Here is a 27049-nt window from a genome sequence, read left to right on the forward strand (position 1 = left end):
CATAAGAAACAAACAGTCACTAACATCACATGTAAAAAACTACTAAGAAAAAAAGCAGACCAGAGGTGCTAGGCTGAGAAAATTAAACTATAAAAATTTCAGAGTCTTCAGATCAGTGAAGGAAACTGCTACCAGAAGCTTCTATGAAAAACATTTGCATAAATATCATTGACTAATATTCTGCTGCCAGTTTTGCTTAAAGCTCTCAAGCAGAGGCTACTGCCTCTAAAATATCTACTATACTTTTCCCATGAGAGTGTTCAAAGCTGCCATTTTCTATTAGGCAGAGCAAGGGGGGAAAAAAAAGATGAGGGAGTACGAAAGAAATCCCAGGGAGAAGTATTGCTGCTGGATTGCCTGCTCACAGTGCTGACTGACTCATTCTTAAATGGAAGGCCAAAGCTTAAAATGTTCCCTGGTTCAAGGACCAGTCGATCTCATTAACCCAACCCAAGGGATTAAGGCTATGAGACAGCTAACTTTAGCTCCTGTACTCCAGGGCCTCTCAAATGCTACCCAGCCCATGCACCTCCATGCATTACATCTACAAATCTATACAGGTCTCCTGACTTTTGCTGCATTTTACCTTTGCCCAGCTTGTTCATGAAAAAAACAAAAAGAAAGTCAGTAGTGTCAGATTGTGTTAAAACAGTTATTAGAAAACTTCACCTGTTTTTTCCCTGATAAAATGAAAAGGTCTGATTCACTCACAAAAAAAAAAAAAAAACAAACCTAAACTAACCACAAAATCACTGCACGCTTCTAGGTGGTGAGCTCATAAAATAGTAAGTTTTTGAAAGAGAAGACACACAGAGATGATAGCAACTTCAGCAACTTCAACTGACCTTGTTCGTGAGGAGAGCTCCTCTCAACAGCAGGACATGGCACAAAGGAGCTGGCAGGCACACCAGCACCGCTGTGCGCTACAATCCAGCACCACTCAGAGACACGGGTATGGCAGAGGCAGAGCTGTGTCTGAGCTAATAAGTCTTGACTTGCACCACAGCAAATGACCTGGGACACGATGCTCTGCTGACAATGTTATCCCACTTTCCATTCTAGATCCCATTAAGGGATCCTCATGCTTGTACTTGCACTGTACTCCACTAAGAATTACTCATCTCTCCCTAAAAGGAGCAGATGAGCTTTGCTCATTTTACGCCAACACAGGAATGGGGTCAAGTATGGGCTATGAAATAGCTGTAAGTCAACTGAAGAGCCACAATGCTCCACACTCTTCTCCATTACTTTTTGTATCTCGACACTGTAACAAAGACCCTTAAGCAGCAGCCAAGGCCATGCCAATGATCTCCTCTGACCCAAATTTCAAAGATGCACGTTCTGCAAAGCACACTCAAGACTGAAAAATTAATCTTGTTCAAATGTTTATTTTTACTGCCATTTGTGCTGAGATAGCTAAAGGCCTTTCATACTCTTCAGCAATAGGCATCCTGAAAGCTCTATGAATGTTAAAAAAAGAAAAAAAACAGTTTAATAGGCGGTGGCCTCTGAGCTCATAAAAACCAAAGCATCTTCATCACACTGAGGGAAGTGCAGATATTTTGGAACAGCCTCCAACTCCTAGGTCACTGAAAGCTTGGGAATTATGGAAACAGATCAATTTACAAGGTTACTCACATAAGAAAGCCAGTAAGCACAGAAAGGAAAAAATGTGATAGCACTTCCTGCCATTTTGGTCCTGCAGCTTCATTAGAAAAATGAGACAAGAGAGCAAATACAAATTTAAGGGTTTGTCTACATTGAGCACTGCAATGTTTTAGGAGCTGATCTGCAGTGCATTTAGTCCCACATTACACCGCATTGTCACAATTATACAGTCTCTCCAATTAAATCAGTGGTATATCTAGACCTGATCTTAGTGGGTACGTTACCTAGCCCTGCTAGTTTATATGACAGCAGCTTTCCTAGCTGCATATTGCTCTGCATTCATATGAACATATTCAAGGATTTAAAACTTACAACAATCAATATCAACACAAATATTTAGAAAGTTAAGGAATGGATGAAATAATAACACCCTGTGAACATTTTTGACTCATTTAACCCCTATAAAAGTTAGCAAGAAATTAAGATCATTCTGTGGACACAAAACCAGAGTTCCCAATAGGTTTGTATATTGTAATCTAATCTGAAAAGAAACCTTGTTCAGAAGTCTCCTGTACACTTGTGGATTTTGAGATTCATTTACTGAAATGAAGAAGCTGGAGAAGAACAACCCAGAAAACAAATGTATTTTCAGCAGTACAAGGTGTTTAGAGGGCATTTGCAGTAATTTTGAGTCATCATAAACAGCCAATAGCACATTATACTAATACGAAATGCTATTCAGAATGTTGAATTTTAACTGGGAGGAAAGGGATTTCATTGTTGCTATTATTATGATTATTATATTACTATACTGCAAATAGGTACTGTGGAGACATAGCATCCATGATTACACAGCCTGTGATTCCACAGTCAGCTGTGGAATTCAAGAAGAAAATTCTAGCTTGCAAACAGTTTGCAGATGTTCAAGACTTCATTAAAAATACATTGTCAGACCCAATCGGGAACAAAATGCAAGTTTGCAGAAGTCTTTCAGAGTTGTTGTGGATTTCTTTTTGTGTTTTGATTCCAGTGTAGGCATATTCCCAAATGAATTCTGTTTCCATTGTGAGTTTACCACAAACAGTACAGCACTGTGCTAATGCATAATAACTTGAAACATTTTATTTGGAAATAAAACAGAAAATGCACTTTTATTATTTCTTTTGACAAAATGAAATTGGTAAGTTTTCAAAAATTAATTTTTTTTACTACTACTTTCAATTGCAGTGTAACTTGGTCATGTAGATGCCACCACCACAGCCTATAACCCTAAGTGGTAGCTCTGCTTTCACCACCCAGAGGTTCAGCTGCCTGCACGCCCAGGTCCATCTCTGGTACTGCCTAGCTGTGTAACTACTGAAAGAGAGTTGAAGGGAAGTCTGGAAGGAGGTAACAGTTACAGACTGTTGTCAGTACAGAAAGTTACAGACTTTAAGGTTATTGAGATGCCATCATTAGGTCAAGGATTCAAGAAGAAAGTACCAACACAAAGGTACAAAATCATAGAGCATGGTTAGCTGGTCCCACTGGGAATCATCAACTCCAGTCATTACCATCAACAGTGTTGACCAAGCTGCTGGAAGATGGCAGCTCAGCAACACCAAATCACCAAACAGAAAGGAGCCACACTGGACAATCCTATCCAGCCAGTGCCTGCCAGGCCAGCAAAGACTGTGAGCAGTGGTGAGCACAGTAAAACAGAACCTAGCAGCTCATTAACTCCTGGATATCTTTTGTATGCATTATCAAACAAATAATTCCTTTACACTTTTAAGACGAATGTATCCTATATGCAGAATCCTTTTTATATCCTCCCAAAACAACATAAGAGTGGCTGAAATGGGTTTTGCCAGTAATGGAATCTTGTTGTTGTCAAGGTAAAGCAATAACTAAAGAGGCACTAAACACGTAAGTCATACTCATTCTTAGGATTTCACAGAATCAGGACGTCTATTTCTCCTGCAATCAACTAATAACGAAGTAATTTTTCTTTATATAAATACAAGAATAAAATACAAAAGGCATGTACTTTATTTAAAACACTGTCTGGGGTTAGCCATACCAGGCAATTGTGTGTTACCAAGCACTGATTTGATTTTCATTATACTGCACTGACGGCAAAGTCATTTATCTTTTTTGCTCCCAGTCTCCTTTTATCTTTTCCGTATGCTTCTGTACTTTTCCTCTATCCTGCAGGGTTGCTGAATGCTGATGAGCAGAAAATGGTACAAAGCCACAGACAACCTCTTTCAGATTAAAAGTTCAGGTATGGAAGGTCCAACTTTTTCCATTTTGGGGTTTCCAAAGAGGCTGTATATTTGGCATTGTCCGGATATATAAAGATCAGTTAAATACTTCACTGGTGGTCCTCCTCTAGAACAGACAGACTTTCAAACAATGAATGATGTTTCACTCGTGGTTCTAATATCTTTCTCATTAAAAACAGAAATTGTACTCCTGTCACTGTAGCCTTGGATATTTAAACAAATAATGAAACAAATAAAAAAAAAAAAAAGAAAAAAAAAAAAAAAAAAAAGCAGTTGTCCACATACCAGAGCAATGACTTTTAACTTTTTTTGCATTCAACTTGTTATATTTTTAGATTACTAGCATTCCATAAAAATCAAGAGAAATAGAAATATAAGGAAAAAATCTTCCTAGCCATATGGCATTTATCCTTTTCATGTTAACATCTCACCAGACATGTGCATACAACTGACAACCATCAATTCACCAGCTGAACTTGCCATTATTGGTTTGTTAGTACTGAATCAGGACTGCTGTAATTCTGTTTCTCACCAAAACAAAACCTAAGTATTTAACGTCATGAGAGACAATACATCCCTCTTGAAATAAAGTGGAATGAAAATTTGTTCAAACAGAATTACAGTCGAAACTCTACAGCTGATGCTTGACAAAGCAGACACTTCAGTTGCACTCCAGATCCCAAAGATCTCTGCACTGTTCATGTCTGTACACAAGATGGTATCTGTACCTCTGCTGTCAGGCAACGGCAGTCTGTTCAACAGAGTTAACAGAACCTAAAGAAGGATTCAAAATACTCCTGAACAGATACACTGGCAAAAATGCACTCAGAAGAGTTGAAGATGTTGGTCAATCTCAGCACAACAACGGCCACTGCTAATGTTATCAGATTTCTCATATAGCAGTAATCTGAACCATAACTACCCATGACTTCTAACAACAACCACCTTTATATTCTCTATTCACCTGATTAGGCATATATATTATCACACTACCAGCATCTTTTCCAGCAAGACATTTTAGTCACCTTCCACACAAGTTCCCTGCCACAAAACAGAACAGGAAACTGCCATCTTCTTGTCAGTTATGAACTCTTCTGAGTGTCATGAATCCTGCCACACCAGCAGAGATAAGCAATAAGGAATGTGTCCAGAACCGATGTGGACAAATAAGAAAAAAAGCATTCAGTCTATACAGAATTATTCAGAACAGTCATATGTACAAAATGCTGCAGGTGAATCTCATGACAGCGAGTGGCTGATTGATAAACCAGTGGAAGAAACTTAACATAAGTAAGTGCAAAGACATGCAAACAGAAAAACATAACCCTAACTATGCATACACATTAGTAGTCTACATTAGCTATAGCTCAGGGAAGAATTCTTGGGAATCTCTGTGACCATCTCTCTGAAAATGTCAGCGCAGTACTCAACAGATATTCATAGGCAAACACAAAGTTACAACTGATTACGGAAAGAAAAAAACCCCAAAAAATTGTTATGCCACAGAACAAACACAGGCATATCAACTTTGAGCATTGTAGGCAGTTGTAACACCACCCCTCTCTCTCGTTCAGTGTTTTAAACAGACAGTATAGAACTTAGAAAGGTGATAAGAACAGAAAGAGACGGGAAGTGAATCCCCTGCAAAGAGAGATTAAGTACTTTTGAGTTCTGAAAAAGGACACCTAAACTATCTATAGACTCAGGACTGGTACACAGCAAAGTGAGAACAGTCACTGATCATCACAGAAAAAAAAGAGAGAGAAGACAATGAAAATGTGGAATAAATGCATTTAAGTAAATGAGACATGGAAGTAAAATACATATCTTGCTGCCACCAGTTGTCAGAGTGTGAAGTGCAACAGCTTCCAATCCAGATAATGCACATTCACAGAGAGCAGGCCCTTCAGCAGCTATTAAGTCAGTGACCCATGTACAACTCCAGGTCAGGGTCACTGACAAACTAGAGTTTAGGAGTAATACTCCACTGACTGTCTTCTCTAAACTGGTCTCCATACAGGACAAAGCAAAATATTTTCTTCTGTGTCTCTTTTTACATTAGTTGTGTTGTGTTTTTTTAATAAATACTGGGGGAAAACAATCTCAGTGTAAACTAACATGACTCAAAGACCAGCTCTGGTTGTGGGTCCTTTAAACAGTGCCTCTGCCTTGTTGATAACAGGACATTTTCCTTCAATATAGTGACCAACCCAGCGAGATGCCAGAAAATAAATGATAACAGGAAGTGAGGTACAGATAGAGGAAAGGTAACATCTCACTCTTCTGAATGAGCTTGTTTGTAATTCACACATACCAAACACTGACATTAACTGCTCCACCTGGGCAATAATGACAACAGCTTGGATGGGAAATACTCATGGTTAGAGGGAAGCTTCACAAAGTTAGAGAGTTATGGTTAGTCATATTTCTCAATGACACCTCCACTAGTCATCAAAAGTGGCAAAATATCTTCATACAGTTTTATATTGTTCTTTCTCCACATTTATGACAGCATACCACTAAAAAGGACAGTTGTGCATTTCCTTCTCTCAAATTAGATTCACAGACTATCCACATATTGGATGAGATGGTTCAGTCAAAAGGTCATTAAATTTTTTTTAGTTTCCCATTAGACAATTGCAGGCTCACTGTCCAACCACAGATCACTAGATTTGACAGCAATTATACAGCAAAGTGTGCAGGCAAAGGACAGGAACAACACAAGTCTGTTCAGTAGCAGCTTTCAGCTATGCTGCTTTACTCACAATGATGAAATGCAATCTATGATGTTGGTGTCCTAGATGCTGAGAATTTGAGACTTACTGTGCTGACAGACTCTGACTCCCAGGAGAGCACAGCATTTGACCTGCGGCCATGGAGAAGGCTTCCAAAATTGATCGACAGCACTGGGATTACAGGTGTGTAGTCTGATCAGAAGTAATATCACAGGGTGGAAAACTTAGAGTTTAAGGTTTTAGAATAGAGTAACATATAGAGAGCAAGATGGATGTTTTAGGGTGGAGGCTGGTCCTTCTTCTTTAACTTCTTCATGGGTTTGCATGGTATTTTGTAATTGGACAGAAAAGTCTGCATTGCAGACTTCAAGTGATTAGTTATTGGGTCAAAAGTGAAAATAATTTAGGTGTCCTTTCTTAATTGGATAGGTTAGCCTTAAAAGACCTTGTAACGAAAGATAGTTAGCCATTTTGTACCTTATTAGTGAAATACTGCAGAACTCACTGCCTGTGAGACTGTAACATATATAAGAAAAAATAAACATCTAAGCCTGAATGCAAAATATCATTTCGAGAGCTTCAATCCCAACCTTGACAGAGGAAGAGAAAAGCCAAAAACCAGCACTATGGTTCAGCAGCACTACTTGAACCTAGTCTGCTGAATGGAAAACACACAATTCTTTGGACCTGAAAGATGGTGAGTCTGAAGTGACTAGAAGCCTTTTCTTACTTTTTTCACCAAAAAAGAAAGAAAAGGACATTAAAATCTGTGGTTAGAGGATGTTAGATAAAGCAGAGCTTGTCCAAGTTCAGGCAACAGAACTTTAAAAATATGGAAAAGCACTTCAACTTGTAATTGTAATTACAACAACAGTTCAACTTAATGAAAACATCCCAGCATCAGTAAATCATGTCTGCATTTGAGAGGAAGCATCTTTCAGAGCAAATAGATTCTGCTGGAAAATCAGTTTTGTTCTTCTCCGGACTTCCTCATGTAGGTAATGCAAGGTGTCATTGTACTGGTGAGATCAGTTACGGAACAGAATGCATAATTAAATGTATTTAAATACTTCAAATGCTGCTAAAGCACAAATGTACATACAAAACAGCACTCAGGATATTTCTTCTTAGCCATCAACCCTGAATAACAGAACTGTGAAGCCAGGCAACTCTACGCTACCAGCTGCACTATGATTCAGAGATCCTTTTTATCCTCACAATACTTCATGGTAGTATAATCATTCCTAGTCATGTGTGATTCATCAAAGTATTTTGTAGTAAAGACAAATGTTATAATACGCCCTATTGTGACCATGCAAATTACTGATGTTCATTTCCATACCTAAATTATGCTTTTGCTGAACTTTTTCTGCTGCTCAAGCAGCTCTCATCTTCCAAGCTAGTTCAGCATTTCAAAGTTGTTTCATAGCAAGGAGTCCCAAGTTTTCTGAGGGGTGGCCTTCTTCATCCCCTTTCATTTTTCAAGCCTCTTTATGCTTTACACACCACTGTTTTGAAGAGGTTTGCACAAGAATCTTAACTCTAAGCCACCACCCAATCTCCTCTCTATGCTTCACATGTTTCCTGTGGACAGAAGTTACATAAGCTCACTTGACAGACAAACTATACAGTACTTACCTCAGCAACTGTGAATGACAGGTCGTCTGTGGATCATCACAAGCCAAGCAACACAGAGGCAAAAGTTTCAACCCTCCTTTTTCTAAAAACTAAAAATACATATAGATACATACTCCCAAGGGATTCATCTTTCTGCTCTCTTGGGGCCTATTAACTTCAATATACTCACTGATATGCTGTCCACAAGAGATGTAATATTTTTAAGTAGGAAAGTTAATTTCCTAATTCTCTGCTTATTAAAGTTTTACTTTTTTAAGTGATTGTCAGGGTCAGCAGGTGTCTGCAAAGCTATTTTAGAATGGCCCATATTAACTGTCTAAATTTCCACTTCAGACCTAATGGTCATGGCTCAAGAATAAACATTCAACAGCCCCAGAGGAAGTTAAATAGAACATAAGTACAAACCACCACTCTACGTTCTACAGCTATAACAAGAGATCACAATAAAGATCAAATACAACCTGAGCATGACATGATAGGAGACTTCCAAAGAAAGGCAGAATGCTACTACTACCTCTGCTGGCGTTTATTGCAGAAAGGCTGTATAGTGAAAGTACTCTGGACTGAAATAAATCAGATATTCCCTGTGATCACTCTGTTCTTTTACTTTAGAGCTGCTTATTTAACATTTTAAACATACAGAATTGCAAAGGAATAAAAAGCAAAGGTTAAAAAGAAGAAGAAAAGCAAGTTTGGCCATCATTCCTTTTCCATCCCTCAAAATCCTGTTAGTAGAATTCCAGTAAGAAATTGAAAGAAGAATGAGAAGAATTATTCATTTAGTCTTGTGAGAGGAAAAAGAAAGTGATGTATGTCATCTCTGGGCAGCAGTAGCCAAAAATCTATTTATGAATGCACATGCATTCATATATATGACTTTGAATGAAACAGTACATCTTATCATTCATTGACATTCCCACAAGCAGATTTGGGCTCCTAGCTAAAAAACAGACATCCAAGTATCAGACAAAAAAACTAAAACTATCAAACCTTCTCATCAGGTATAAATCAGTTTCCCTTTTCCCCATGGTATTTAAAGTGCAACAATGAACTTACAACAACATTATCAAATTTCAAGCATATAGGAATACTTTTCAGTAAAACAAAACACAGCATGATGTTATTTATTGTTCAACAATGGTCTGTGATTTATTTAGCCAGGGGATTGAAGAGCTACAAAAAACACATGTGGTATGCAAATGATTCAGTAGGTGTACTTTCTCTGAAATTATTCTTTAGGAATCAATTTCCCTTCTTCCTCCTCCACCTTTTATTTCCTCCACCTTTTATTCCCTTTTACCTTTATTAAGAGAGATACTACCTGCCATCCTGAGGATATGAACTCTTAATTGAGGTTCCACGCTGCTGTGACTACCAAACTATCACCACGCCCGGGAAAAGGGAGGTGAGAGGGAAAAAAGTGTGGGTACCCCCAGAGGTAAATGCTAATAAGCACCTTTTACTTCTTATCCTCTCCCCCACCCAGTCATTTCAAATAAATAAAGTATCAGTCTTCTTGTTCTGTCCCACATTGCCACACAGCGCCACTGCATGCTGTGAAACAAAATGCATTGCTAAACATTTTTCATGATAATCCACTGTGGAATAACTTTTTTAATAAACTTTAGGTTATTTACCCTTCAAAGAGAATCATAATCTGCTTTCAAATTATGCTGTTCCAAATATAGAGATAACATGCTCAGTTCTCATTTCTAACTGCTCTTGCTAGGTCTCAACAGCGTGCAGCAGCCAGAAAGCTGCCAGGCAGGAGCAGCAGAGGATCTCCTAGGGGTACCTTTCAGTGGAACCAGGCCAACAGAGCTGGTTCTCTGGCACCTGTCCCCACCCAAGCGCATGAGAGGCATGCCAGGGGATGGGGCCACGTGCTGAGCTCAAGCAGTTGGACAGCCACAGTAACCACTATGAGCTGGAATAACCGGAGGATGAGAGCACTGCCTACAAGGCAGTCAATCAGCCTCACTATTTCCACTGCAGCAGTTTGCCCTCTGCAAACAACACCCCTGGAGAATAGCAGGAAAGGATATGTGAAGCCATGGAGGCTAGACCCTGGAAAAGCACATTTACATATTCACGGAATATGCTGAGTTGGAAAGGATCCATCAGGATCATCGATCCATCTCCTGGCCCTGCACAGCACCATCTCCAAGAATCACTCCATGTGCCTGAAAGGATTGTCCAAATGTTTCTTGAACTCTTGACAGGTTTGGTGCTCTGAACCTGGGGAGCCTGTTCCTGTGTTCAAGCACACTCCAGGGGAAAAACCTTTTCCTGATATCCAACCTAAATCTCCCTGACTCAGCTTCATGGCATTTCCTCAAGCCCTGTCACTGCTCACAAGAGTGAAGAGATCAGTACCTGCCCCTCTGCTTTCCCTCATGAGAATGTTGAAGGCACAATGAGGTCTCCCCTCATTCTCCTCCAGGCTGAACACACAAAGTGACCTCAGCCACTCCTCACGAGGCTTCCCCTCAAGGCCCCTCACCACCCTCATGTCTCTTCTTTGGACACTCTCTAATAGTTTAATATTTTTTTTATATTGTGGCTCCCAAACCTGCCTCCAGCATTCGAGGTGAGGCTGCCCTAGTGCAGAGTGCAGTGGAAAAATCCCCTCCCTTGCCCAGCTGGCGATGCTGTGCCCGCAGTGGAACAATCCCCTCCCTTGCCCAGCTGGCGATGCTGTGCCTGATGCCCACAACAGGGCTGGCCCTCCTGGCTGCCAGGGCACTGCTGACCTATGTTCAACTTGCCATCAACCAGGATCCCAAAGTCACTTTCTGTAGCACTGCTCTCCAGCATCTCATTCCACTCCAGCACCTGATTAAAAAAAGCTTTCAAAAAAAGTACCTGAAGTGTGACAGCACCCCACCGGAAGAGCAAAAGAGTTCTGTCAACCCTACGATACCTTAGAAGAAGATCGAATTGACTAGGTATTCTACTAGTAAAAATGGGGTTCAATACCATAAAACTTCAGGCAGCAAAAAATACTGGGACAAAGGCAAAAAATAAGGTGGCATTTGTGCAGGTTTTCTAACACAAAAACAACAGGTCAAGGCAAGCCTAAAAGGTGAACATTACAGACCCCTGACTCTCTGTCCTCAAAAAGGAGGCTGGGACTGGCAACAGGCATGAATCTCCAAGGTAAGAGGTTACTTTCTCACCACTGACTATAAAAACTGTGAACAAATAGGCTAAGTTTCTCATTACTGTAAGAAAATACAATTAAAATTTACCTAAACCCTGGAGGAGACACTGGTCTATAAATAAATAAAAGCACACACCACTCTCCTCCATCAACAAATACTCTATCTGTCACTCAGCTAGATGTCAGCTAAGTCTGTAATCCCTTTTCACTGCATAGAGCACAGTCATTACAGTAGGTACGCAGGAAAGCACTGGCATAACTGACAGATGTTCAGGCTGGTGCAGGAATGTGTTCACCTTTACGTTGTTCTGGAGGGAGATACCTCCTACAGATTATTTGGCACATCACTTTTGCTTTTATAGCAAGAGCATGACTCTTACCGAAAGACGCTAATAGACTCTTGCTACTTCCTTGGATGTCAGAGAGCAATATTCATGTTGATGCCATGGACAGACGAGCAAGTTAATGAAATAAAATATGACAGCACAACATAAGAAGCATAAGGAGGCATGACACAACACAGAAAGCAGAGTGTAGCTTGAGTGTTCAGTGTTGACTGAGTTGCATTGTCACAGCACATACTACTAAGCATACGTTCATTAGCACATGAAAGGGAAGTCTTCTCTTACATCTCCATCCTTTCCTTGCTTGTAATGTGGGAAGTAGGAGGAACTGCAGGCACCTCACTCTACTCTCCTCTGGGCAAATGTCAGGGAAGGAGTGGGAAATACTAAGTCTCAGACCTTTCTTTTCTTTCATTAACCAGCAGAGACCCCAGATGAAGTGCTACAGGCTGAACTGCTCTTGAATGTACAGAATTACAATAAGGAAACTGTTGTGACAACCATCAGGCCAGGAATTGTGTGCTGCCTCTCCCTGCTCGCTGTAATTGGAAGCAAGCTGTAAACCTATGAAATAGCGACAAATTAAGAAATTGATTTGTGCCTTTTGACAGCCTTCTTGCTACTATATACGAAGTACACCACTGTCCCAGATACTAACAGGTGATCCTCCTAGCCTAAAACAAAACAAAACAATGCTTCCAAAGTCGAGTCTTTCAATTCAATAGCATTATTTGCAGAGTGCACCTGGGCATTGACATTAGTAAAACAAATATCACATTTAAATACAGCATGTACTACAAGTGCTGACAGAAAGCAATTTTTAAAGGAGTAAGCACAATAAATGTACAGTGTTTTCCTAGTGCATTCGACTTGCAAATTCAACCAGAAATCAATAACAATGGATTGCAAGTTTGCAATTTATGTTTTTAAAAAATTCCTTGGCATATTCAGTTTAGCGTGGATGCTGATCACATAAATTTTTGTTTGTTTGTAGCATGTTTTGTAGCTACAGTATTTAAAAATTAATAAACTAGAAGTAATTTTCAATATACAGATCTGAAACAGAATGGGTAAACAAATATTGATGCAGTGAATCTGAAAAAGCTAAAATTTCTTTGTATTCCTATTGTATTATAATACAGCTTTCCACTTGAAGTAATTCACACTAATAAGCACTGAACTGAGTAAAAGATACTTGCAGAATCAGCCTATTGTTACTACAGAGAAAATTTCAAACTCGCAAAAGAAAGCACAAACACACCTATCTATATCCATGTGTGCTTTTCTAGCTCAACATAACTGCACACTTCCCAACAGACTCTTTCTAAAATGCATTTTATTTTTTAACTGTTTGATGAAAGCTGTTCTGAAGACAGCAAGTGTTGGACATTAGTAATAAAAACAAAAACTAATGTGCATCATTGTAAGATTCACAGACGTATAAAGATTTAATATTACAAGCCTGCATTGTACCAGGCTTCAGAAATACGCCTGGTGCTTCCTGTGTTAGCTGTTACCTGTTTATCAGATAAACGTGTGGCCTCCCAGTGGTAAGTGATGGGCTAACAAAAGTTACTTTGCAGGGCTTCAAAAGTAGAGCCCAACTCTGGAGCTGGACTTAAATTCAGGCTGCAAAGGAAGAAAATTTTAATTGAAGACACGTTCTATTTTTGATAGCATAATCATTCTGCTGTAACCAATATGCTCACCCACAAAGAATTATCTCATGTTTAATTGCTTAAATACTGATGAATAAATAACAACTGATGAAGAGACTTTGCTGGCAGTTACTACCATCAGCTGAAGCGAGGGCCTAAGGAAGAGCCTCAGGCGTTTAACCCAGGTAGTCATTAGCTGACAGAAATTGCCTGGTCTTGAGGTCATTCTTGCTATTAGATAAAAATATTAATACATTTTTCAAATACAAAATAATTTTATAAAAGCTACTGGCCAAATTGCACAGTAAGTGCAGAGTTATTTTAAACAAGACTGATCTTTTCAGTTTTTTCTAGCAACTAGCAAATGACAAAACTCACTGGGAAAAAAGTTATTCTGCTGATCAACATAGGGTTTTTTTCTTTTTCTTAGACTATTACTGAAAGTCAGCTCTTTAGTCTCCTCAGACTGATCACCACACTTCAGGTAAGGGAATGCCCAACACAGCTGTCCAGCTGGAAGCACAGTACTAGATCCAGCCATCTTGTCTTATAAGAACATCAATAAAATCATGGTCCCATGCTGCAACTAAACGAACATGAGCTCCTGGACATGTACCAATCCTGACCTAAATCTACTTATGTGACTCTGTTCAGTAGCTCTTCCTGGACAAAAATAATTTTTCACAGGGCAGAATAAAGCAACTATTAATGCACAGATCCCATTTTTGAAACCACTAGATCTTTTTTAGTTATATTAAGCCAAACTGAGTGAGCCCCCCAGGCACATGCCTGAGAGAATTCAATGCCAGGACCTTTATACAGGCTCTCTGCAAGCCAGAAAGCACTACAGAAACACTAATTATCTTAATTTCCTTTAGCCAGATTATTAGAGTTCCTTCTCATTGGCCAGGGTAAGACTTGAATGTACTGTATAGCTTGTGAACATTAATTACATCTTAGACAAAGCAATATCAAAACAAAAGTAGTGCAATAAAGGTTGACTTTATTCTGGTATAATTCTTATCATAAGATCTTTTTTAGCCTTAAGGTCTTTGTATCATGGCACTGCCAGCATTCATGGCACTACAATAACATTTAATACAGCTGAAACCATGACACACCTGGCCATAAAGGTCTCTTCAAAAGGGAACGTGCATGGGTTCAGTCAGACAGTGGAGGTCCTACCCTGAGCAGCTGACCCAGCTGTGGTCAGGCACACACTGCCAGTCCTGCAAAATGTGCTGCCACCATTTTGGAATAGAGGCAGGGGTAGGAAAAGTGAAACCACGCAAAATTCTTCTTTGGGTACTGCCTTCTTTCATCATTTCTCCTCCCACTCACCACCACCCAGCTAGATAGCCACTTTCTTTCACAGCTGCTCATTCCCATCTGCTCTGGTACTGCCTGCACTTGTCTCTTTAACCCCTGCACCCACAATTCCTCCTGACTTCATTTCTTTCTGTTTTTAGGAGATACTCCCCCTGACAAGAGAAACACTTTAGTGTTGCCAGTTGGCATTTTATTTCCATACCTATCTCCACATCCCAACCACAGCAAATAGGAAGAATAGGAGAAGTTGAATCTCTTGGAAACATCTTTTCCAGCCATACATTCATCTCCACTGATAAATTATGTGGTCCCTCCTTCCACTAATTCAAAAAGAGAAAGAATTTACAGGGGAAGAAATGAATTAACTTATCAGACACTGAAAAGCCATGCAGGAAATAGCGAGTTTTCCATGTTCACCTGACAAAGGAATGAGAAACAGAGGGTTTTAGAGAACAGAAGCACTAACCCAAGCAGGGGAAAAAATAAAGCAACAATAGCTGGAAAAGGCTTGGTGGATTGAAAGCACAAATAAAGACACCAGTGAAGGAAAGAGACAGAGATGATGTAACAGACAATACAATCCAACCAGCAATATTTTGCTTTTATTTTAAGAATAAATTCTTTAACAAAGAACGTATGATGCATGATTAGGTGATGCAAAATAAGACAGCAAGCATGTGGAGGTAAGTGGAGTTTTCTGGATTACTGTACTGTGCAAAGATGACAGATACAGATCCCACGATTTTCCTCAGCTGCAGCTGGTCCAACTGCTAGAGCCATACACTGATCAGCTAAGCTTGCTTGCAAGGGCACCCCTCCTCCGTCAAAACAACTCCTCAGGCATCACCCTGGTAGAATTACACTGCTCCCTAGTCCATAGCAGCACAGATGACTGCACCGCTGTCCTTTACACAGGAATAAAGTCCCTGCCTAAAGACAAAGGCAGTTGCACTGATCTTCTGTAATCCCAGCTGAATCTGAACAACATATTATATACCTGTAATACATATAAAAAGTCAAGTCTGCTTTTAAATTACCTAATCTGGAAGGGATTTGGAACAGACCCACATGGACTAAAGAGTTATGCATGTGATAATGATTCACATCCACTATAGGATGCTCCTAAAAAATAACTGCTTGTCCTAATTCCCTTTTTCCAATTAATTTTAGTGTATGAAATAATACATCCTCATGCAAGAATTACATGTGCTATAGCCACGTAAGTATTTTGATTGGCTACCTAAGCTTTCCAAAAGGCAGTTTCTATTAAAACCTTGACTTGTATTGAATGTAATTTTGAGGTCAGTCACATTCTTCGAGAAAAAATGAAAAGTTAACATTTAAGCAATTTTGAGGAAAAAAATCTGCTTTTCATCTCATAGCTAGCTCTATTCCTCACAGTTTATCTACCTTTGACCATAGTACTTTATTAATACTGGTCAGCTGGAAGAGAAGTGAGATTATAATCATTAGTATACTGTCAAAATTTGAAAGGACAGCCCACTCCCCCCAAAATGTTTTGTGAACCAAAACGAGGTTCATAGAACTGCCAAAACAAAAGCAAAAGTATATGCAAGCTGGAGTATTTTAAGTGTCTACTAACAAATATAATACACATTAAAATGAAGATTCACCAATATAAGAAACAGCCTATCAAGATGCTTCAGACAAAGGTTTGGGTAATTTTCATGAAAACCCATTCATTTTTAGAAGCAAACTTACTTTTATTATACATTTAACTTAACTGCCATGGATATGGGGGTAACTGTATTAGTAAAAAATGGCTTTGAAGGAAACTAAGAAATTTGAAATTCCATGTGCAAGGATTCCAATTATTTCAAATGCACTCAGTAGCGTCCATGAACTCCTGGCATTGCAATACAAGAGACTCAAAAAGATGGATTACCTCAGCAATTCATCTGAAAGAATGCAGCTCTGAAGTACTTGCTGTGAGTTCATACCTTAAAACACACTCTTTCAACAAAACTGAACCATGATAAAAGATGATCAGATCCCAAATGGAACTGAAAAATAGCAAGATGTATTTAACCAATAACCCAGTGCAAACTATTTCAGTATTCCTTGGTATTAATATACCTCTGTGATAATGGCTTTATAAAAAAAACAAGAGCTAGCTCTAGACTAACCAAACAATTTTCTAAGATAACAGACTATCTAAATTTATGTAGGATTTTGTCGTATTGCATTTTGTTTAAATGGTATGCCCTGTCTCACCCCTCTGAAATGTATGGTGTATTCTAAGCCTGTGGTCCTGCCCTGAACCACCATGTATCTGTCATCCCATTGGCCCAAGTCTGATTCTGCGCCCACTTCAATTCCCCTCTTAAGCTGTGCTAGCAAAATCAGTTGCTCTCTTAGCCTTCCGCTCTCTTAGCCTTTTCCCTCTCTTGACCCTTCCCTTCCCTAGGCTCCTCATCCTTCCCCCTCCCCCTTCTCCCCATTTCCCTCAGTAACTATGCTGTTCCCAGGGATGGGACCCCAAATAAACCTTCATCTGCTCAGCACCCTCAGAAGCCATGTGGAGTCTCCTTGCCTGGCTGCTGCTGCCAGCCAACTCACAGCCTAGGGGGCCCTGCAGTGACATCCACGGGGTGCCCCCACCCCAAATCGAACTGCAACAGGATTTTGGTCTCCAAGTTTTCACAAAGATTAACCTACTAATTTTCATAATTGTTGGCAAAGTTCTGTCCAGTGGTACTGTCAAGCTGGTGGGATATACATATATATCTCCTACATGTGCTGAACCAATAGACTCAAGCATAACTATAAGGCTCCAGTAAGCAAAAATTCCTAACAAAAGAATACTTGGATTTTCTGTTTAGATTCCAGGTAAATCGAAAGCCTTGAGAACAGTTTGGAAAAAAAAACACAAGAACAGCAGAAAGCTATCAATTGTTGTCTACAAGACATAAGTGTGCCTCTGTTTTCAAGGCATCAAATATATTCAAGCAGCAAAAGTCTACAGGATATGAGCTCTAAACAATACTACAATAAAATGAGTTAAGGAGGAAGTATGTTGTGTGTTTCAAATTGATGGTCCTGAGTTCCATCCCCAACCTTTCAAATAATTGGTTATGCCAACAGCAGTGACAGGACAAGGAGTAACAGTTTCAAAACAAAAGGAGGCAGGTTTAGATCAGGTGTTATGAAGAAATTCTTTGCTCTGAGGGCAGTGAGATACTGGAACAGGTTGCCCAGAAAAGCTGTGGATGATCCATCCCTGGAAGTGCTCAAGGCCAGGTTGGATGTGGTTTTTGAGCAACCTCGTCTAGTGGAAGGTGTGCTTGCCTGTGGCAGGGGGGTTCAGAACTAGATGGTCTTTATGGTCCTTTGGTCCCTTCCAAACTGTTCTATGACTATTACATAAGTCTCAGCAGTTTCCATATTATTACAGGTAAAAGCACCTCAGGAGAACCACTTCCTAGTCATACTTCCTTCCTTGTGTGGTGCCAGAGAGTACTGTCACAGTCTACAGTCTGCTGGTCATGGCAGAAAAGGGCTGAAGAAAAGCCCCCAGTGTCCCACTCAACTGTTCCAATAACAAAACCAAGACTTATTTGTCGATCCCTTCAGGACAACCTTAATGAGATACGCCAGTGGTTCCTGGGTCTACCTTCCATCAGCACAGCCTCGAATCCATGCAAGGACTCTGGCAGCAGCACAAAAAGCCAGATCAATGAACTGTTTTGGCTGAAAACTTACCACATTTTCAGTTATTTTTCAGGTCAGTTTTCAGCCAGATCATATGGCTGTACAGAGCTGACGGCTGGTACAAGGAAGGCAAAGAACACCTTTGGCTCAGAGAAGGTGGATCAGCTCCTTCCATTGCAGCACAATGCTCAGGCTGGCTCAAAGTGCTTAAGGAGATATTTCCTGATATGAACACTCCACAGCCCTTCCTCAAGCCCCCAAGCTACAGCACAAAATCATACAGCATTTGCTGAAGTATAAGGTGAACACTCCTTTGCTCAGGCTCACAGCTCAAACTGCTGTCTCTAAGAGAGAAATTACTACACCAGCCTCCTAAGCCAGCATACAGCACACCAAGGAACGTCAGTACAGAGGAAGGAGATTGGAGTATTACCACTTTAATTATCTCACGAAAATTGGTAATGAAAAGGCTACAGGAAAAACAAGAAAAAACTTCACAAGAAAAACAAAGTGTAGTTTAACCGCATATTTAAAAGTTTAAAATTTCATCAGATAACCACACCTACTAAGCTAACCATTTACAAAAGGCACAAGACAAACTAAAAATATTAGACAAACCATCAGGAAAGGTCCCAAACAATATACACAACCATTAAATAGACCAACAAATTTTTAAAGTATTAATCAAGAAAATATTTTAAGTAGTTGCTGGTACAACCCCTTTACAAAAAGTGAGGGTTTTCAAAGTATTGAAATGTTTTTGGTACATTAGAAATACTTACAACTACTCCACTCTTGGTGACAGTTTCCCGGTATGTAAAATTGCACACTGCCCAAGCCAGGTAATAGGTGGACATGAGAGGGGTCTGCGAAAAGTGATCTGTAACCCATCCATCTTCTTCAAAAACAGAAGTTTCAACTGGCATGTTGGACAAAGATAAGTAAGTCGCTTGATGTCTGATGCTGATTTTGAATGTGGCCTTGTAGATGGGCTCGTCAAAGCAAGGAAAGGCTTTTCTGGCATGAGTAGGAGAAAACTGCGTAACACCAAGAAACCTAGAAAAGCAGAAAACAAAAACAAAAATTGATTACTAAGTGTGCCTAGCACTTGATTCACAGACATACCAAATCAGACACTGCTTGACCATTGTGGTTTAAAGGAGGAAATAATTACAACTATAATACACAAAATATATAGTGCTTGAACACTGCTTGATCATTTTCTTACTACCTCTACTGCAATGCAATAGATACAAATTAATGGTCTACAAATTTCCTACAAATTTGTAGACACCACACTAACACTAAAGAAATCAACCCTTGCCTTGCATCAAACTTCAGGTTCTCGCAGTATTGTTCATCATTGTGTGGGGGAAAAAGCGAGCCACTGTTGGTTACACAATGTAAAACAAGCAAGCTCAGTTCAAACCAGGATTTAAAAGCCTTCAGGGAATTCACTCTGCCCTGAGACACTGACAGGGCACTTTACCTTTCTTTGGGCATGAGAACTTACGGTCACACAGTGCACTCAGGAGGGTCATTGTTTTCCACAGCTGATTACTTCTCTACCAGCTGCGTGTAGGTCTGGGACACAATACTACATAGCACTGCTTTGTCTGTGCACCTCCAAAAAAACCATTCTGTGAGTTTTGCCGAATCACAAATGCAAGCAAATTATTAAACCAGCACAAAGTATTTCACTATTCTTCTATTCTACATGTGCTTTTGTTTTCTGGCGTCTTTTATAGAAAGCAAATCCATGTTCTCAGTTAATGGGTCAAATTTTGGAAAGATCACTGAAGGAGGTAAAGATATTTACTAAGCACCTATGGGAAGAATGGGAAGGCTTTAGCTTGACAATAAAACTTGTCAAGCTGCAACTATTTTCTTTGGAACTAAATAAATTTTGACCGAGATACAGAACAGAAAGCTTTCTGGATGGAAACATGTATTTATACATTTGGAAAAAGCTCATGATCTTTTTGCAGAAACAAGAAGCTAAACTTAAAAGGCTGAATTATGGAGTTTGGTAAGAGTATTTTCTGGCAGCATGTAGAACGAGAAAATTACCATGGGCTAGCCATGTAAATGTGAAGGTAGCATGTATGTAGGCTTTTTGATTCCTGTCTCACCTTCCAAGGTTTCATCTGTGGAAATAACTGTGCAATTTTAGATACCAGGCAAACATTTATCAACATTTTAGAGGCTGACTAATCATCTGTTATTCCTCTGAGGGAAAAGGATGGGTGGATAGCTTTGACATAATGAAAATGGTGGCACCTATTATTAATCAGTATATAATCATTAACCTGCAATATGATACTCTAACATTAACAGAGCAAAAACATAGGCTCCCCATAGGGAAATAAAAGTACGTAATTAACTTTTTTAAAACTTTTTGGGTTTTACACATATTTTGGAGGCAATGAGGAAATCATTACATTGAAACATTACACCTTTTTCTTGCTATATTGCCCGATAGAACTAGATATACATTTTCAATACGGGTAACTTTTTTTAAACTTGAAAAAATTTTCCACTACTGAAGCAGTTACCACTGGCCTTCTTTCTAAAATAAAAAGGCTTTTTTGGCTAATAATTATTGAAGGAATTCACATTTTTCTTGCTTCATTACAAAACACAGACTACTAAAACCAGCATTTTGGGTAAGATTGCTAAATCTAAGGTAAAAAGTTGGTACCAGATATCCCCGTTAATCCAAAAAACTCCAATATCAGTGGACATGCACTACTGCAACAAAGCCAAATCAGACAATTAAATGAAGCAAAGCAACTTAATTTATATGCAAAGTATTTCAAGTGGACCTGATTCTGTATTCTAGGCACACTCTAAACAGATACAGACATCAACAGAAGCTTCAAGTGAGCATGGAAAACTGTACTGGCCAGTTATTAACAAAGCAAGAATGATGAACTTTCCTCTGCAATGAACGATTTTAATGAGCTCCGACACACACGTAAACGTGTACTTAGGAAATACTGGCCATACTGTGATACCCTCTAAATAAGGAAGCTTTCCCTCGTCCCCTCTCCACATCTTCATGACACTTCTCAGAGATTTATCAGTCATCTTTTAATACATATTAGGCCACTGAAACAATCTCTTCACCAGGCTGATAGACCCTGGTAAACTCTTCATCTTCTGTGTTTTTACAGATAGATATATCCACAAAGACATAACTGGGCAAACACAGGGCAGTCAATACTTCTACTACATACTAAAAATACACTAACTACCAATAATAGTAGTATCTTTAACATGTGCATTACAATCAAACATCAATTTGCTGGTTGTGCCATAAAGCAAAACAAACAAAATCTTAAAACTGCTTTAAAAAACCCCTAGCCATTTAAAGAAAACAAACAAGCTAAACCCAAAACATTGTTTATCTATTTCGCTCTGTGTTCAAGTAAAACAAGCAGACTTCTACAGCATGCCAAAAGTGAAGGGCAGTTTGACGATTTCATCCTTCCCTTTACACACCTCTCTGGGTACCAACGCTTTTACCTCCTGCTCCCAAAAATATTACCACAAAAGGTTGTACTTGAGGGAATGACAGGCTCACAGTCTGTCTTCTCAGAATATCCATGGCAGTAGCTTGCAGGTGTTTTAATTACATCTTACGTATTAAAGGAAGATGGGTTTCCTCAATAACCTATCTATTTTGACATCTTAGTTGTTACAAGATTAAAGAATATGTCTTTGTTTTGTCTGCGTGATATAAGAATTTTTTTCTTTTTCACTTATACCAAACTTTGATGTTCACTTATATTATGCCTGCATACTCCTACAGTAGCTCTGTATTGTATTTCCACTGATTACTGTCAGTAAATTCTAGCACATAATGCAAAGCAAATCTGTAGCATATCACTTGCATTTGACATTTCAAGTACAGTAGGAAAGATTTCAGTCAGAAAATAAATACCATAGCTTTTACATTTCAGGCTGATTTACAGCGTTCACCTGTGAACGCCAGAGAAACTAACTTTAGGGGAAAAAATCATAAAGTGAAGATATTAGTACGTTTGTTATGCCTCACACCAGAGTTATTTGCTCCTCATGTACAACAAAAGTGAAAAATGATGGTTTGGACCCTTTTACAGCAAGTACTACTCCAATGAGGCTGATGTACTTTAACTGAATATAAAGATGTCAAAAAATCAAAGCCCTGCTGGAACAGCAAGGTCTCCCAGAACATGCAAGTGTGTCTCTCTATCATAACAGAAGCTGTCCGTGTTTGAGGTCCAAGAACGGTTATATGTATCATATTAAAAAATGGGTTATTAATCAGAATGCAAATTGTTACTGTAAAAGCACTCTCTGATGAAAAAAGTTCCCTGGTTTAGAATGGGTATAATTCACTGTAAACTATAGTGAGTCATTAAGCCTGTGACAGTTGAAAAGGAAAAAAATTTTTCCTATTTAACACCTGAAACTACAACCATACAATGACTACAGTTATAAAAATGTTTCACTGAAAGAAATGTAAGTGATCTGGCGTAAAGGAAAAACAAGACACTGATTTCAATATAGCAATGCTACCTTACATAAGGTAAGTATTTTGCCCACAACTATACTTAAGCATATTAAAAACAAAGTAATTTATATCTGAAAAGTTACACACAGAGTACTGCGAAAAACATTTTACCATCGCCTTCCACCCTGTGTCTTAAACTGTCCTGATGACTGAAACAGAGAATAGACCTTTTTTTGTTGGTGATGGTTTCTAAATCTCAACTCAGGCATCAGTATCGAAGTGTAGTACAGTAGCTCAGCAGAAATGTCACTGCCACACCTATTTGACAGTTCAATTATTCCTACACAAAGTCACAGTACATGAGAATAATAACTGCTTAAATAACGTCTCAGATTTGTAAAGTGAATCATACCCCCTGCTGTTAACAGTATTTTGTTTTCTGATTTGCCCATTTCAATACAGGTCTGTAAAAACTCCCTATTACCCCAACCATTCAGTCAACCGTGACAAAAGGCATTTTATCCACGTCTTTTCTTACAACTGTGCTTTTTCAAATTTCCTTTTGATTTCACTCTGATGACAAATTGCAAAAACTTAATTTCGATCCTGCTTGCGGTTCTAATATCAGGTTTTTGAAAATTGTCAGTAATCACAGCAACGAAAATATGTTTTAATAAAAGGGCTTTTGACTTAATTGAGTGGTGAGGATGCTTTTCATGTCTTAATATTTTTGTCCAGTTCTTCCAACTATAAAATCTTTGTTTCACTTAAATTGTTTCCACAATCTAAAACAGTAAGATTCAGGAAAAGAAAACCTGTCACTGCACAGATACTTCAAGAAAGGACAGCTTAAAAAGAATCCAATTCTAAAATTATAAACCATGCCAGAACTACCAAGAAGTCCACCCTTGCCTTTCTTTTCCATTACAAAATCTCAATGGGGTTAGAAAACACCTTCTTTAAAAAGAAAGCCTCTGTAACTGGCTAAACTGGGCCCTGCACACTAACCCTGCCTACCGCAACAAGGGCCTAGACAGGGACCCAAGGGGCTTTAACTACATGAGTAAATACAGAACAAGACTGAATCTTGCTCTGCCCGCAAATGAATGAGGTTTGTCGGGTCACAGTTTGTAAATCTGCCGCGACCCAGCTGTACTGTAAACATATTCACCTCATGTGAAAACGCATCCCACCATGGTTTTTGCTTTGCCAAACAGAAAAAAAAGCAAAACAGAAGTCTCGCCGCTGTTTGTAACCTGACGAGGCTCTGTCATACGAGGGCACACGGCTGCCGAACACAGTCTTTGTGTGAAACAGACCCGGAGCCTCTGCCCTGACAAGGACCTAGCGGACGGTCTGCTTCACTGGTGGCACCCTTTCAAGTTTGCTCCTTGCCACCGTCCGTCCCCAAGCTGCTCTGGGGCATCTCCTGACCCGCCGGCCGCTCCCCGCGGCCCTCCCCGCGCAGGCGGGGCGTGCAGGCGGAGCGCTCCCTCACCTGCCGGCGGCCCCGCTAACCCCGGCCCGGCCTGCCCCCGGCCCCGGCCCGCGCCGCCCCGCAGCCCGAGGCAGCTCCGCCCGCCCCCCTCGCTCCCGCGCAGTCCCTCAGCCTCGGCCGCCTTCCAGCCGCTCTCACGGCTATCTCACGACACCGGTCGGTAGCTTGGAACGGGCAAGGGCTCGCCGTCCCCGAGAACCTCCGCATCTCTGCTCTGACAGCCGAGTCCTACGGAGATGACCAGAGAGAGGTGGCGGGGGGATGCGAGGCCTGGCCTGCGCTCACCAGCCAGCCGGCCTTGGCGGCCGTTCCCCCCGCCGTAGCCCCCTGCCCGGGCAGCCGGCCGAGCCCCGCACCCATCGGCACCGGGGCCGGGCAGCGCGGAGCCCGCGGCATCACCCCCCTGGCGGCGCCGCGGCCGCCGGGTCCTAGCGCCGCCCTACGCGAAGTTGGCGCGGGGGCCGCCAACTTCGGACCGAGTTGGGTTTGAGGCGACGCGGCCCGTCCGCTACCTTCGCTCGCCGTGGAGGACGTAGGAGCTGCGGAAGAAGCCCAGCAGCTCGTTCTCGATGAGGGCGTTGTAGATGATCTTAAGGTTGTAACTTCTCTGCACCTCCAGGCTGCGGTTGAGGACCACGACGAACACCTGGGTCTGGGGGTAGAAGAAGGTGCGGGCCACCCGCACACCGCCGGCCAGCTTGTCCTCGGCCACGCGGACCGCCTCGATGTGCATGCGGTGGGCGTGCAGCACGATGTAGCGGCTGGCGTTACGCACCTCCAGCTGCACGTTCACCTCCCCGCTGAAGGTGAAGTTCTCCATGAAGGCGCTCAGCATCAGGTTGTAGTGCAGTGGCCGCAGGTGCCGCGGCAGCCGCGGCCGGGCCCAGGGCGGCAGCTCCCGCCGCCGCTGCCACTCCTCCTCCTCCTCCTCCTCTTCCTCCGCCGCTTCCCCGCCCCGCGCCTCCTCCTCCGGCCGGCCGAGGGGTTGCCCCGCACCGGGCGGCTGCCGGGCTACCCCCGAGAGGGTCCCGTTGCCGCCGGCCCGCGGCGGACCGTCGGCGGCGGCGCCGCACTCCTCGAAGCGGACGCTGAGCAGCACGGCGATCATGGTCACCGCCAGCAGCGCTAGGATGGAGACGGCGAAGCCCAGGACCAGGCGCTTGTGCACGGCGATGTGCCGCTCCGTGGTGCGGGGTCTTGGCCCCGCCGCCTCGGCCCAGGGTCCCGGCGGCAGCCCCCGGCTGCCGTTCCGCAAGGCGGCCTCCTCCTCGATCATCATGGGGGTGACGGGCGGGCGCTTCTCCCGCTTCTCCAGGGCCATCACGGCAGCGCCGCCCCCGCCTCCCGCGGGGCCGCCGCCACCCGAGGGGGCCCCGAAAGCATGGGAGACTCCGAGGCAGGGGGCCCCTCGGCCCGCGTGGGACGCACGGTCTCTCACTTCCCAACGAGCCGCATCACCCTGGCCGCCGGGAGCCCCGCGGGGGAGCAGCCCTCGGGGAGCGGAACGGGACGAGGTCGGGTCGGGTCAGGCAAGAGGCGGCGGGCGCTTCCCGCCGTCCGGCTGCCGGGCCACGGCGCGCAGGCAACTTGTGAGGCTTCTGCGGGGCACTTCAGCACATGCCGCCGAGCGCACCTCGGCGCCAGGGGGGAGGGCTCTGCCGCCCCGGCCCCCCCGCTAGCGCCGCCGTCCGCAGGGAGCTCTCTTTCCCCCGCGTCCCGAGCCGCCGGGGCCGGGGTCGGGCTCCTCGCCCGGCCCCGGCAGCGCCCGAGCCATGCGCGCCCCCGGGGCGCCGCCGCGCAGGTCGGCCCGTCCCCGCGGGGCTCGCCCGGCACCGGGGGCCGGTGGCACCGGACAGCGGCGCGGGCCGGGCCCGTCCTCCTCCTCCTCCTGATAGCGGGTCAGGCTCCGGAGAGTCGCTCCTCTTATTTTCTTTTTCCTGTCTCCTGCAGGTACAGAGCAATCTCCCGGCTGGCTAGCGCAGAGGCGGCTATATATAGGCACCGGGGAGAGGCGAAGGAAGGGAAGGGAAAGGATGGGAAGGGGGAGAGGCGGGCAAGCCCCGCCGCCCCTCGGCTTCAGCGGCTGCTCCGGCTGCCGGCGGTGACGGCGGCGCCCCGGGGGAGCGGGCGGGGGCGGGAGGCGGGAGCGACGCGGGGACGAGGGAGGCTTTTCTCCGGTGTGTCACACGCGGCGGCTCCGGGGGAGGTCGCTGAGGCGGCGGAGGGAGCCCCGGCCGGGGCGGGCGGAGGGCGAGGGCCGGGCTGCGCCGGGAGTGGGGACGCTGCAAAGCCTCCGAGCCGCAGGACTGCCCGGGATTACACACCAATGCGTGTGCTCTCCACATAAATATTGAATGCCCTTACTGTGTCATATTTATAGAGACTTAATAAAGAGCCGCCGACTATGTGTTTGAACGACAATAGTGCTGTCATACTAACGTGAGGATGGAGCTCAGAAAAAGATAAATACTCCTACTTAAATCGATAGGATTAATATGCCCAGAAAAAGAATCGCGCCGTAAGCGTTGGCAGGTACTTTCAGAAATCCCCCTGCCGTTACTACGCGGCCCCAGGACTCCCTCTCTTACCTTCCTGCCGGTGGTGAACCCCCACCTCTCAGCTGGAGGGATTTAAAGATG

General features: G+C 42.5%; 1 protein-coding gene across 1 annotated transcript in view; it reads right to left on the reverse strand.

Moving 5' to 3' along the window:
* TRHDE (thyrotropin releasing hormone degrading enzyme) overlaps window positions 1-25731 on the reverse strand; it is a 197922-nt gene extending 172191 nt beyond the window's left edge. The window contains exons 1-2 of the mRNA XM_041411306.1: window positions 24923-25731; window positions 19197-19470 (exon numbers count right to left, since the gene is read on the reverse strand). Of these exons, the coding sequence (XP_041267240.1) occupies window positions 19197-19470; window positions 24923-25731 (1083 nt within the window). The remainder of the gene's footprint in view (window positions 1-19196; window positions 19471-24922) is intronic.
* Between the last annotated feature and the right edge of the window lie 1318 nt (window positions 25732-27049).

This window comes from Onychostruthus taczanowskii, unplaced genomic scaffold (assembly GCF_017590055.1).
Source record: "Onychostruthus taczanowskii isolate IOZ18803 unplaced genomic scaffold, ASM1759005v1 scaffold35, whole genome shotgun sequence".
Classification (NCBI taxonomy): domain Eukaryota; kingdom Metazoa; phylum Chordata; class Aves; order Passeriformes; family Passeridae; genus Onychostruthus; species Onychostruthus taczanowskii.